At 35.6% G+C, this 14,848-nt stretch overlaps 1 protein-coding gene across 1 annotated transcript in view; it reads left to right on the plus strand.

Annotated features, from left to right (window-relative positions):
• The window catches only part of KNDC1 (kinase non-catalytic C-lobe domain (KIND) containing 1), a gene marked incomplete at its 5' end in the record, with an annotated part of 35,399 nt that extends 24,017 nt beyond the window's left edge, over nt 1–11,382 (plus strand). Inside the window, 13 exons of the mRNA XM_008950210.1 lie at nt 1,884–1,974; nt 2,091–2,188; nt 2,473–2,684; nt 3,956–4,069; nt 5,467–5,614; nt 5,867–6,045; nt 7,148–7,361; nt 7,670–7,752; nt 8,998–9,148; nt 9,587–9,709; nt 9,812–9,871; nt 10,530–10,687; nt 10,960–11,382. Coding sequence (XP_008948458.1) covers nt 1,884–1,974; nt 2,091–2,188; nt 2,473–2,684; nt 3,956–4,069; nt 5,467–5,614; nt 5,867–6,045; nt 7,148–7,361; nt 7,670–7,752; nt 8,998–9,148; nt 9,587–9,709; nt 9,812–9,871; nt 10,530–10,687; nt 10,960–11,191 — 1,863 coding nt within the window. The remainder of the gene's footprint in view (nt 1–1,883; nt 1,975–2,090; nt 2,189–2,472; nt 2,685–3,955; nt 4,070–5,466; nt 5,615–5,866; nt 6,046–7,147; nt 7,362–7,669; nt 7,753–8,997; nt 9,149–9,586; nt 9,710–9,811; nt 9,872–10,529; nt 10,688–10,959) is intronic.
• Nucleotides 11,383–14,848: the final 3,466 nt, after the last annotated feature.

Below are 14,848 nucleotides of genomic sequence, written 5' to 3' on the forward strand. Positions count from 1 at the left end.
AGTCCCAAACCTTCACCCTTAACCTTTGCCCTTCTCCTGTTCGCCCACAGTAGGTTCAGTTATCCCCCAGATCTCGTAAGCTACTTGTAGGAGTCTCTGCCAAACTTTGGTGCACCCAAGCTGTGCCTAGGATGTCTTTAGAAAAGGTTTTGTGTATTCTGGACGCAGTTTTCCCTTTCCCATTCGTTTTCTCTTTTCCTTTCCCTTCTGCCAATATGCTGCATCCTTTGGTGGAGACACCATTCAGCAGTAAAAAAATTATGCTTCAGGGACGATGGGAATTTGCACTTTTCTCAAGTAAGCAAAGTCAGTCTGTCATTACTTTGTTCCCTAGACTAAGAAATGTTCAGTAGAAAAGCACCCCAACATGAAATGCACTTCAGAGGTAGCAAACCAATTAGATGCACAGTTTAATCAGAAATATTTATATTCAAGACCTACTTAAAATGGAAGATGTTGTGGAATAGACTGGGAATTTGGTGCTAACTACTCTGCTACTCACCCAAAGTTATTTAGAGGACAAACTACTGCTGTCCATCGGATTCCAAATGTCAGAACGTGGTCACTGTTTCTGATTCCTTTTCTGTGTTCATAGTCTCTTAATCAAATTGGTTTCACTTTAATTGATGAAACAAACACAAACCTTTGAGTAAAAGCAAGCAGTTTTCTATTCAGAATCTGGATAGTAGTATTTATGTGCCTTCGCTATTCTCTCTGTGATGTCTAAATAGCAGTAAGACTTTTAAAAATCCACAGGGCTTTTGTGACTTATGCTGCTAATGAACTGTGTTGTTAAACCTTTTGAGCTTTTCTGAAAAAACGACAGGTTTTTCTCAAAACCAAATTAATTACTAGTAAGTCCATCCCATTAAAGCTAACCTATTTAACAATCTGTTGTTTGATATGTTAGCTCTGAGCTATGTGTTTTCTGATCACTCTGCTTGTGGGAGTTCTGTCTGCTTCATTCAGTGAACTTATTCTGTCTAAAAATACAGTTTCATGTAACTGGGTCACTGGTAGTTAGCTTAGGACCCAGGTGCAAAAGCCACCACTTCTATAAAGCACAACTGGCATCATTTTTCTTGTTTCATAATAAATCAGAAGCTGAACCCAAAGTGGATGACCTGTTTTCAATGGGTGGTAAAATAATTACACTTTTGATATGCAAGCAATTATAAATGTTCACATTTAATTTTAAGTTATTGTGAAAAGTCCAATATTCTTTCATTTCTATCCCTTGCTTAAGTTACACTAAATTTCTATAGAAATATATATTTTTTCAATAATTTCAAATGCATAAATATAAAATGTGCAAGCTGAACTTCAAAATTCATTTGTCCTTTATTTATAGAGCTGCTCTTCTGTCTGCCTTCTGACTTGGTTGTGTAATATAATGTAATTCTACTTGTTTAGAAACCATTGCTTTCAATCAAACATTCAGTTCTTGCTGCAAATATAGGTCAGTCCCTTAACAGAATGTTTCTGGAATTGGCACTGATTTCAGAAACCATCACTTTTAAATCTGGATGACTTCTAAGTATAACTTTAAAAATGCTTCTGAAAACAACCAGATAAATGCAACTATACTGAAGATGTATTTATATAAACAGATTCAGACAAACTTGAATGTGGTCTCCTCATACACAAACTAGTTCCAGTTCTTCAGCTGTAGAACTGTAGCATAACTAATGCTTTTCTGGGGACAGGTGGTGCCTGCTGTAATTCTTCTGTAAGCACAGGTGTGAAAGGTCATTTTTCCTGGTTCATGTCATATTCTTGTATGTTTAGATGTTCTATTTTTTTCATACAAAATAAAACTTCCCTTTCTTATTAGAAACTTGTATTTGCCATTCTGATCAGAATCATTTTTCCCCTTTAAATAGGAACTAGAACAATTGCTAATGATGGAGACAAAAAGTTACAGAAAGACCATAAAGTTTTACCAGAAACTATGGCAGAAAGAAAGAAGCAAAGGTGAGACAATAGCAACTTGCCAGTAGTGAAATGGGTGCATAGCACTTTTAAGGATTCTTTTTTCTCTGTAAATAAGAATCATTGATATTCTTATGCTGTGTGATTTAAATCTAAAGGTCCTGAAACTAAATCTATGCTGCCCAAATTGAGAGGACAGCTACAGGAGATGAAATCAAAAGTGCAGTTTCTTGAACTGGTGAAGAAATATGTGCAGGCAAGTCAGACCTTATTGCTTGTTTTATTTGTTATTTCATGACTGCATCAGTGTGGTTGGCTGCTCAAGTCAGTATATGAACTGTGAAATGTTTTGTGTCAAAGTGACAGATTAAGTAGGATCTAAAAGAATTATTAAAATGTAGATGCTACTAGTATTGTTTAAAAAAGAAAAAAAGTAATTGAATGAAATGTGATTTGGCTTTGAGTTGACTGCATTTGGTGTGGATTTTCCTCTTTATTTTCCTACATCTTATTTTTTCATGGCTTTGCATCTCTGAGCAGATCATGTATGCAGAGCAGTGGGGTGTGGAATCCTGCGTCCTGCCTACAGTCATTCACAACGAGAGAACTGACACCATGGATGTGGCACCTAGGGATGAGTTGTCATTGCTTCTTTACTATAACACGGAGAAACACCAAAGCAATAATCAAAGTGGAGTAAGAGTTCTGCAGGCTGGTACACCACTTGGTTTAATGGCTTATTTATATTCTAGGTATAGTATATTTTGCACATCCTTAACTGGGAGTGGGTTGAGGCATAGTTGCTAATTCAGGAAAAAAAAAGGTCTCAGTGATAAATCCTAGTTACTCAACATTGCATATATTGTCCTTTCTTGTATCAAATTTAATGTTATTTCTGTGAACACTTATTTACGGAATGAACGTGAAAAAAGCAAAAGACAGTCTGATAAGAAATAAGCCAAGCTGCTAGCTTTGGATTTGATTAAAGCTTGGAGCATTTTTTAAACTTTTTTATCCTTTACTTATTTGAGGTTTTGTTCTGATAGTTGCCAAGGCTTTACGTTACTACCAACAGTATTTCTATATTCTTCAGAACATAGAATTTGGTAATTCTTACTAATAGGGTCTGGATGTGAAAATGTGTAGATTCTGTTTTGCAGATTAATGCCTCAGTAGTTGGGACTGATTGAGATGCCGGCTTACCTCAGGGCTTAAATGAGGACAAAGATGTCCTTTAACCCTCAACTAGGTGAGGGTAGTGTTGTTTTCAGGTACCTGAGCCGTAACAGCATGAAGGATGGAAACTGTCTAAGAGACTCCATCAGACTTGTGCCACTCTAGACAGAGCAACTGCCTCCCAGCTACTTCTCCTAGCTCGTCCAAACTCTTGAGACCCAGCTATTTATCCTGAATGCTGCTTTTCCTGGCAGTTAATATTTTGCACAAAGTGAACAAACCGTTTTCGAATTGGAGCTTCCATATTCATCAAGCCCAGACTTTCATGGTTAGGTGTAAGCCATCAGGGAAACACATTGATTAACCTGTGTTAAGACCTTAAGTGTGTGGTCACAAAAAAATAAAATGCACTCATTTTTAATGTATGTTTAATTAGTATATTCTGTTATTAAAGCAACTACTCTAATTAGAGCTACAGGAAGTATTTTCTTGCTTAAAGTATCTACTTTTTATGCTGTTATTTTAATGAAAATACTTTAAAATTATATCAAGTGGATAGAAAAAAAGACATGTATGCTCATCCGTACTATTTAGAAGTTTTGATAATAATAGAAATGTCAAAGTAGTTCACAAAATTGGTAGTAGAAAAACTTTTTCAACCAAATTATGCTTTCTTTGTTAGCAATCAAAATATTTCTTGTATTAAAATAAAATAAAAAGGAATCAAGGTTTTGCATACAGCATGAAAATCTAAAATCCCTTCATATTTTGAGGACTTTTTTTCTGTTGCTGTATTCTAATACAAGAAGAAGTTGTTCTTGTTTGAAGTTTTTCTTGTACTTCACAGAAATGCATTTTTAGAAGGTTATGTACAGCAGTTTCTCTACACATTTCGCTATTTCTGCACACAAGAAGAATTTTTGCAGTTTCTTCTTGATAGAATCAGCAGCACTTTATCCAGGTACAGTAATTTCATGTGAAAAGTATTTTCAAAGCACAACTGACTTCCCCCTACTGGCAAATAGCTGTTTCTCAAAAGAACTACTTACTTAAATTGAATTTTGATGTTTGTTTTTTCTAAAACTCTCTTGACAAGTGAGAGTGAAACTAGAGCAAGGTCTATAGCTGACAGTCTGCTTCTTTTTTAATTCTGAATCTGTCTTACTTTTGCCAGTTTTTCAGTGATGGGTTTCAAGTACAACCACAGCTTTGTTTCATAGAGTAGAATCATAGAATTGCCTTGGTTGGAAGGTACCTTTAAGATCATCAGCTCCAACATTAACCCAGCACTGCCAGGTCACCACTAAACCATGTCCCTCAGCACTGTATCTGTACATCTTTTAAAGCCCTCCAGGGATGGTGACTCCACCACTTCCCTGGACAGCCTGTTTCAGGTCTTGATAACCCTTTTGGTGAAGAAATTTTTCCTAATATCCAACCTAAATCTCCCCTGGCACAGCTTGAGGCCATTTCCTCTTGTCCTATCACTTGTAACTTGGGAGAAGAGAGTAACCCAAACCTTACTACAGCCTCCTTTCATGTAAGTTTAAGGAACAATAAGGTCTCCTCTGAGCCTTCTTTTCTCCAGGCTAAACAACCCAAGCTTCCTCAGCTGCTCCTGATGAGACTTGTGCTGTAAACCCCTCAAGAGCTTTGCCCTTCTTTGGATGCGCCTCAGCACCAAAATGCTCTTCTTGTAGTGAGGGGCCCAAAACTGAACACAGTATTTGAATGTCCTCACCTGTTCTGAGTACAGAGGTACAATCACTTCCCCAGTCCTGCTGGCCACACTATTTCAAGCCAGGATGCTGTTGGTCACCTTAACCACCTGGCCACACTGCTGGCTCATGCTCAATCAGCTGTTGACCAACATCCTCAGGTCCTTTTCTGCCAGGTAGCTTTCCAGCCACTCCTCCCCAGGCCTGTAGCACTGCATGGGATTGGTGTGACCCAAGTGCAGGACCTCGTACTTGTCCTTGTTGAACCTCATACAACTGACCTTGAACCATCAATTCAACCTGTCCAGATCTCTCTGCAGGATCAACACTGCTGTTGAGCTTGGTGTCATCTGCAAACTTACTGACGATGCTCTCAATCCCCTCATCCAGATGATCAATAAAGATATTAAAGTGAACCAGTCCTGATACTAAACCCTGGGGAAACTCCACTTGTGACTGGCTGCTGACTAGATTTTACTCCAATCACCATAATAGAGCCATGGATTCTGCAGAAATTAAACTTAAGAATTTAAGATAGTGAAGTCAATACCAAACAATACTTGTGTTTATTCAACAGTTATTTTTAAATTGGAATTTAATATCAATTTTGGTGAAATAAATGCCTTTTTCTTCTCACCAGTGCAAGCCTGGATCCTTCCACATCACTTACCAAAATATGTAACCGCAGTTTCTACATCCTGCAGGCTTGGATTGAAGACTGCTACAGTGTAGACTTTGCAACAAATACTGATCTTCTGTGTACCCTAAAAGAATTTATTTCCTCCAAGGTAAGTCAATATTTCAGTAGAAGGTTTAAGAAAACAAAAGTCAATTTAAGTCAGTTACAGTATATATAAGATAGTTATTACAAAAATACTGTCCCAGTTATGATTAAAGTAGAACAAAAATAATGCTGTCTTTGACAGCTGTGTCCAATATGCCTGGGCTTGGACAGACATGAGTCTTAGAACTAGATTGTGTATTGCTTATAATTTCTGGGAGATGGAGTTCAATATTCTGTTAATGTTTCACGTTTACAGGTTGCTCCGTTAAATGGCTACGGTGAGCGTTTGTTGTCATTGCTTGAGGATGCTTCTGCCCGGGGAAGAGGGAGTGCTCATCAGGGTTCCAGCATGGACAAATGTCAAGAGGGCAGCAAGGAGGACAGAAAAACATTACATTCTATATGTAAAAAGCTCTCAGAAGATGTTTCCAGAAAGGCACGTCGTTTCTTCAGAGTCCAGTATATGGAGTGCACTAGCAGATATTTTCTAACAAAAACTACTGTATGCAGCTTAGGATTTACACCCTGATTCACTAAAATTTTTATACCTGCATTATAAATTTCCTTTTGAAAGTATCTAAGGTGTAAACAGTGTGGAAGTTGTTTTAAGCTTTAATTGCACCTTCTCAGCTGTTTCAGTAATAATAGTCAGATAATCAAAATTTTGACAGGAGTTGAACTCTTCATCCTTGATGCTAGCATGTGACTCATAGTTACTAGGAAACATTTTCCTTCTTGTCAAATATTAATACTTCTTATTAGGCATGTATCTCTGTAAGTCTATAAATATAGGAAAACAGTGTGGGGTGAGGTGTTTCCTGCTAGAAAAAACTTGTAGCAAATGTTTGTCTGAACATTTGTCTCTATTTACCAGTTCATATAATGTGCTAGTGAAAAGGAACCCCAGAAGCTGGATCATAATGTAGGCTTTTCCTGAAGAAAGACCTCTCTACAGAGTGACCAAAATGACATGTGGAAGTCAAATGTATCAATAATGTACAAGTTGAATTTAAAATCAGCCTGTTGTTAAAGGTGCAGAATTCCATGGGGTATAATGGGAATGCAGCCAATAAGGGGCAAGCAGAACAGAGAAACATGGACCTATTTTATTGTCAGTTTATCGTAATGATACTGGAAGGTAGAAGAAAGGAAAAGAATGGAACAACAAATATTTCTTTAGAAAGGACTGTTTGATCCTAAGCAAAAAGTGTACAAGAAATAATAAAGGATAGTAAGAAGTAAAACATAAAATACAAAACTTAATAATACGAACTATTGTTTGGCAGCAAGGTTGAATACACAGAAGTTTTGATTGTTGATTGAGATCTGTTAACCTCCTGCTCAGGCTCATCAGTTGTGTGTATTACATTAGCTTAAAACAGCAATGTCAAATAAACAGTTAGTGTATGGGCTAAACCTGAAGATTAGCTAAAGAGTTCTGCATCCACAAAGGTGCTTCTGCAACAAACCATTCCAGAAAGTTAAATCAAGGAGAGACACAATGTTTGCTTTGGAGAAACTGTAGGTTTACATGTTGGGGTTTTAACTGGAAACTTTCCAAAGGTATGGGACCAATTGCACAATATCAGAGAGAGCGACTGTACACCAGTTTGTCAATTTTGCCAAAGCCTTGCTACAACAGTTTTACAGAATTCCCAGTCTCCTTTGCAAAATCAGATGAAGTGGGACTATATCTCCTGACAGAATACAGTGCACAACAGCTTTGTTGTCAGCTGACATTACTGCAACAGGTACAAAGGAACTGGGTTTACTTCGAAGTATAAATAATACCTATCTTCTTACTTAGCCTCCTTTCTCTACCATTTACCAACCCTGTTTCAAGCTTATTTTGTACCATTTCATAAGACTTTGAATTCAAATAATCTATTTTGCTCTTGAAATATCTATAGTAAAATTTAGAATAGCTAACTCTATTCTTAGGCAGTGATCCCTCTGAATTTGCTGAAGGAGGGGAGGTGTAATCTCTCATTTTTACACCTAAGCATTTTAGAGTGGCTGCTACATCTAACAACAGATGTATCTTGCTCTTTTTGTTTAGGAAGTATTTCATAAATGTCATCCAGTACACTTTCTGAATTCAAGAGCACTTGGTGTTAAAGACAAATGTGTTGCGGTCCAAAAGTAAGTTGCTTACTTTAAGTGCTTTAAGTTCTATTCTGTTTATGCACAATAACTTACTGTGTTACACCTTCAATACATCAAAGAAAAGAGAAACCTTGTAAATACTTGATATCTTTTCAAGAGGCAGAGAGTCTGTTTACATACATTTTTTAATTCCAGGAGATGTTATACATGTGTATGTGTGTCTATCCACATATGTGTATGTGGTAGGTCACATTTTCAAGGTGCTTTCTTTGAAATCTAAAGTGGATCAGGCCAAAGTATTTCTGAAGACTTGTGTTAGAGGGGTTGCTTTAGAGGTTTTATTTCTGTCAGGAAAAAAAATGTTAGTTTTTGAAACAGGTTATTTGAGTATGCCTGTATGAAAGTATATAATATCTCAAAGATCATTACAGAATTAAAGAACAGATGAGTTTGGAAAAGTCCTCTCAAGATTTTGTGGTCCAATCTGCCTGCCTTGAACAGGGTCAGCTAGAGCAAGTTGCCCAGATCATGTGCAGCTGGGTTCTGAATGTGGGTGGAGTCTCCACAGCCTCTCTGTGCAGTGCTGGTTTCGTACGGTTAAGTAGATGAAGTATCGGTATTCACAGAGATGTAGAGAATTTTTCTATAGTTATTAGAGTGGCTATCAACCTATTTAAATTACTTGCTTGGTGGTAATTTATGTTTTCATCCAGCCACATGGACCTAATTATATTTGATTATGGTCTACTTCATATGTACTCAGTGGATTTAGCTAGCTTCTAATTAATTGTATTACATGTAGTAGAATATTCTGTCTAAGGGCAGGGAATGAACACCTAAATCAGATTACCTTTTACAGATTGTTAAATGATAGAGGCTAAATAAGCTGGTTTTTATAGTGATTTGGGTTCAGGCATGGAAAGCCAACTGGTGCCACTAGGTATCATGTGGCTGCAGTTTTTAATGAATTTGGATTTCTGGCTGTTATTTTGTGTCAGATTGGACAGTTTTATTCAGTAAAAAGTGGTGAAGGTGTCTTTATGTACAGAATTACTGCGTGTATACTTCATAAGGCTATCTCGTAATCACATAAATTATCTTCTAAATTTCTTATGAAAAAGTAACATAGCTCACTCCATACTTTGTAAAAGATTATACAATCAAGCCTGCAAGCTCTGCAAAATAATTTTAAATACTCAGAAGTTATCTTCACAATCAATATTTTTTTTGAAAATCCAAAGTCAGCATGAATTATTTTTGCCTTTTTTTTCCTCTCCATAGAGCTGTTTCTTCTGAGACAGTTTCACTTAAAGTCTGTAATCTGTTTCTGTCAAAGTGCACACAAGACCAGTACCTTCTACAATTACTAAGAAATGCAGACAGTGTCAGCACCTGGGTTGCTGCTGAAATTGTAACATGTCACACGTCTAAGGTTTGTCATTGTTTTATTGTATTTCTGATTATGAAATTATTTGCTATTGTATATGAGTTTTTAGGTAGCAAAGCTGCAAGAAATATTCTGAAATACATCTGTGAGTGGGCAGTTAACAATTTGGTTTGCTGTCACAAGGAGTCTTGGATGTTTTGTAGTAGCAGGTGTCAAAACCTAACAGAATGTAAGAAATAGGTTGCCTGAGGAGAATAGATGTCAGACTTTAAGAAGGACACCTAAGTGACATAAAAGAGGAAACTTTGTGTTGGAGAAAAATCTTATTACAGTCAAAAATTTTGATAACAAATTCAGAAAGAAATTTCCTTCCTTCTGATTTTATTTTTTTATGTACATTTATGTAGATTTACTATATCAATTTAGTGTATCTTAGGGGGTTTCATATATACATAGTACATACTGATTTTTTTTTTTTTTCAGTTGCAGGTGCGCTTGTTATCAAAATTTCTTCTGATAGCAAAATGCTGCTATGAGCAAAGAAATTTTGCTACTGCAATGCAAATCCTAGCAGGCTTGGAAAATCTTATTGTACGACAGTTACCAGTAAGTTTGGGACTCTATTCTGTAACTGTTTTGCTTGACATAATCTTGTTCCAAGACGGACATTAATGTGAAAAACAAAAATATGTTTTGTTTCGTTGTAAGGCCTGGAAAATTCTACCTGCAAAAGTAGCTGAAATAATGGAGGATCTCAAGGCTGTTGAGGTATAGTATAAAGTCTGTAACGTAAAAATACTTTTTTGGGTTTGGATAAGATGCAAGATCTGCTTAAATGTGTACCTCTGCATGATGAAAGCCACCATAATTCTGTTGCATTATGAAAGAGATTTTAATTCAATTTAAAACTTTGATTCCTAATCTGGGAGTTTACATTAATTTTCATCTTAGTATTTCTGAGAAATGTATCCCGTGTGACTGAAAATCAAGAAAATTCAAAGAAATCAAGAAATTTCAAAGTAAGCTAGGACATTAGGTACACTTCTAGTCATTATTTCTGCAGGAGCTTTGTGGCTGTAATCTGTTTTGAAAAATCTTAAGTATTTGTTTTATCACAGGCATTCTCTTACTGATCTAGCCAATTTTTAATCATAGAGTGAAGTTCTAAAATGTAATTTCGGCTCTGATTTAGAACAATTAAAATGAAAGATATGTATGAAAGATATTTTGATTAAAGTTACTTTATTTCTGTACTTCAAAATGTTTGCTACCACATTAATTCATAGAATTGTCTTGAACTTCAATGCCAAAAGTTAAAGTTCATAACAAAGAAATGTGTGGTGCTAAGTGCATAAAGTGGAGAACTTCTTGTAAAAGCTGCCACGATACTTAACGTTAGATTTATCTGTGTGCATTTTTAAACTAGGTGTTTTTAAAAAGTGACAGCTTGTGCTTAATGGAAGGAGAAAGGTTCAAAACACTTCCAACAATTCCATCAGCCCACGTTTTAGCTATGCACGTCCAACAACTTGAAACGGGAGGCTTCACGATGACAAATGGAGCTCACAAGTGGGCTAAACTTCGGTAATTATTGTAATTGTGTGTGCATGTCACCTAACTTTTAAAAATAGGATATTGTCTAGTGTGGTAATGAGAGCTAATGAAATATTTCACAGTTAGCAGTTTAGACAGTCTTGGTCACTTTCACATGTAACTGAAGGGATATACACTATAGAAGAGAATGCTTGATGCCTTTGAATGTCCTTTAAAGTTTTGGGGTTTTTTGTTTTGTTGTGGCATTTTTTTTAATCACCAGCAAAACAAACTAATCTTTTCTTACAATATTCTCTTTCTAGAAATATTGCAAAAGTTGTGAGCCAAGTCCATGCATTCCAAGAGAATCCTTATACCTATACAGCAGATTTCAAGCTGCAGTCTTACCTCAGGCAAAGAATAACTCATTTTAAAGATGCAGACATTTCTGCCTTGGCAGCTGACAACTGTGCCAACTTCCATCAGATACCAGCAGAAAAACATTCTCGAAAAATTCAGAATGCACTGCGCAGAGTGAAGGCAACATTTCAGTAATTATTTACATCTCATCTGTTCTATTCCAAGTGTAGATTGTAAAACTATACTGACTTAATCTCCTGGACCAATTCCCAAGCAAATACTTAAGCAAAGTGACTTAAAATGCTGTCTTAAGTTGAAAATATTATATTACTTAATATGGAATTATAAAATGCTGGCTAATGAGATTTGAATCCCTGGCAACTGGATGACAGATCAAAAGAGTAAAAATAAAGACAAAAGTATTAAGAGAGAGTATAGATGAAGAGGATTATTAATTTTGTCACTTTAGCATAAAAAAAAATTAGTCTGTAAACAAAAATCTAAAAAATACTGTGAAATTAAGTTAAAATTATGCCTTCTGTTGCAGAGCTGGCCTAGGAAAGTTCAAAGTATAGTTCATTAAATGTTGAATATATTTTTATATAAACATAATACTCTTATATCCTGTCACAGTGTGCATATAATTCAGGGACACGGATCCTCTGGTATCCTTTGACTGTTGGTGTGTCTTGATTTTACGTTGTATATTGTGAAAGCTATAATTGACTTAAGTAATTGGCCATCTTTTTCTTCAAGAAGAGTAAGGAAGGAGAGAAGTGCCGTGCTGCAGCTGTTTTTTTGGTTTGGTCTTAGTGTCGTTGAATTAACCTCTTTTCAAATGAAAGTAAGATCCAAATCTAAATATTACCACTTTGTTGCTCTGCTCATGGCACTATGGAAACAGTAAATATGAAATGGCTTTTCTTTTTCTGTATTTGGCACAAAAATCACTTTGCCAATTTGTGTGTGTATGTATGTGTGCACATTTGATTATGGCTTTTGCTCCTGAGGTTGCTTTTGTGGACTGCAGTGCTCCAACAGCATTAAATATAAAATAACTGTGTGAAATTTGGATCGGCAGCTTGTTAGACTCTGGTGCTGACTTATTTCTACAGCTTCTCTTTACAAGACCTTCTAAATGGCAATGAAATGTGATGCTATTGCTAGAAAGTTTGTTGAGCTACCCAAGTTTATGCAAGGCTAAAATATTAAGGCTACAAATAAGTTACAAGTAATTCTACCAAGGGGAATAATGGTAGTATTGGAAGAGAAGTGGGGAAAGGCAAGAAACAGCTAAAATGAGCTCTGTCCTGAAAGTGATTTCCTAGAACTCTGTTTTAAAAAAAAAAAAAAAAGTTTTGAGAGAGATGAAGAGCAGATATGAACTAACTGTCTTGGCATGTTTTAGTGATGGAGGAAATGGGAATGTGCACATGTCTAGTATTTTGCAAATTGTGCTATTGTATTTGACTGAAATGCATGTGCACATGTTAAATTGTAGCTTTTTCCAGCATTTAAAAGGAAAGCTTCTTCTTTTCTCTTTTCAATAATGGCAATATATACATTGCAGGCTTCTCATTTTCCTCAAACACAAGGTATATCCATACTTCCTATTAAATACCTCAACTACTTTTTTCATACTGATGTATTAATACCAGACTTCCGTGCTTTTATTGATTTAAAAACTGGAGAACTGTCTCCAACAGTGTTTTCTTGCATTTCTTCTACTTTTAAGATGATTTATTTATTATTTATCATGTGTAGGTTTAACATGTCATTAATTATAATATTCTGACTTACCCTTAAGGAAGTAAACGGCATTGCTGTTTCTCTAAAAATTGCCAAATATGGAAACATTTAATCTTTACCTCCTATCTTTATATAATACAGTGATCTAAGAATGTTAACAAAACCTTATCTCCAGACATACATTTCACATCTTTGATCTATATGCATTTATTTTAAATAATTGCTTTTATTAGTAGTTATGTGGTTTTCTCAGTTAAAAATTACCATTCACTTCATGCCACGCCTTGCCTTTGAAAGACAGTAAAATTTAAAGTAGCATAAGCTTTACTTATGTAAAGAACACCACAAAACTTGCTGATCACATAATCTTAATAAATTCATTTTACATAGCTGCCAGCTATAATGTTGAAATTGCTTTTGTGGATTTACTTATCATTTATATTTTGCACTTACGATAATTAATTCATATATTTCCTACAGTTTTATCAGGATATAAAGCAACTTCTACATCTAGAAAATATTTTCTTTACTCTATGACAATAACTGGTGCTATACAAGAAATTAAAAATCATGTCTTCCATAAAATGCTTCAGTTTGTTGGACCTTATATTGCTAAAAATGCATAGGGGTGTTTTCATCAATCAGATATTTAAGATTTTGTATTCAAACACCACCCCATCACAACAGCAGCAGATGTAAAGAGCTATTAAAAAAAAGCACTTTTACAAGGAAACTGGTTTGCTTTTTTTCCATGAACACTGGTGTATTCACATCTTGTGTGACACAGATCTCAGAATAACCTTATATCTAGCATATAGTTGTTCTGTTTGTTTATGATTTGAATGAGCAGAAAGGGTTGTGTTAAAGTTTTCTCACTTTGTGAGGAATGTCCTTTTAAAAGAAAACACATGACAAAACATGTCAAAGATGCAAGTTCAGTTGTATCTAGTTGGCAGAAAAAATTATTGGCATCAGTAATGGTATTGCATAACTAAATGACTGTGCAGTCTGGCCCCATGTTTTCATTCCTATATTGAATTAGAGTGTTTGGGGGGAAAAAAAATGGAGTTTGTTCTTTAAGCCAGAATTGCCAGCAGCTGTCCTAGTTCATCTTCATTTTTTCCCAAACTTCCCTCATTTTGTTTTTGTGTTGTTTATTTTTCAAGCAGTGACCCATGGAGCTTCTGAAATTAAGTCTGCTCCTGGGTAGCCTTTCCAGTTGCTCTGTGCATTGGTGCTTTGCCTGTGTCCCTTTGCAGGTGGCTGTCCCCAGGATCCCTGGGGTATTCAGCTCTCCTGCTAGAGAGCTGGAACTGTGTCCTAGTTACACTGGTTGCATTTGAAAACAGATTTCCAGCATCAACATCTCCAGAAGCCTCCAGCAAACAGGGATTAATTCAGTTGGATCCTATGAATTAATCCATAGAAGTCCAAACCAAGAAGCTGGAAAATCTTTCATGAATTAACACTGATTCATCATTCCAACAAATGTCTTTCCTTGAAAATTTTTCAACCACTTATGAACTTTGCTTTTATGGCTTTCTACATTCTTCCTTTATGTAATGATAAATACATGGTTGATTGTTACAATCCTTGATATTACAGGGAGGGAAAGAATACAGATCAATTGTTTTGCTCCCTCATACTTGCTTAAATACAATCCAAGGCATATCCTCATTTAAATTACATGTTGTGTTCTCTTTAGAATTTTTCTTTTTTTTTCCCAGAAAATCGTCTTTCTCAGTATGTTTTATAAATCTTTTAAAATACATGTTGAGCTTTAGGAAGAGTCTCAAAGCATTGAAAATGCAGGTCAGAGCAGTATTTGAGAACTCAAAGCCCATAAATCAAGCTTAATAGAGTGGTTATCTTATAATTTGCCTTACTAACAGGTATTCTTCACCTATATTTTTTTGTATTCATTTAGTTATTATAAATGTAAGATATTTTCATATAGTCTTTAACTGCCCCCACTACAATTTGCATTATAAAAGTTCTTTCCCAAGAGATTTTGTAATTATTTAAGTACTAATAAATTACTTGTGGTGGAAGGTACCACTAGGGGTTGTTACGTTAATTCTTGTGATCAGTGTTTTAATGGAT

The sequence above is a fragment of the Merops nubicus genome, unplaced genomic scaffold, assembly GCF_000691845.1.
Source record: "Merops nubicus isolate BGI_N331 unplaced genomic scaffold, ASM69184v1 scaffold1642, whole genome shotgun sequence".
Classification (NCBI taxonomy): domain Eukaryota; kingdom Metazoa; phylum Chordata; class Aves; order Coraciiformes; family Meropidae; genus Merops; species Merops nubicus.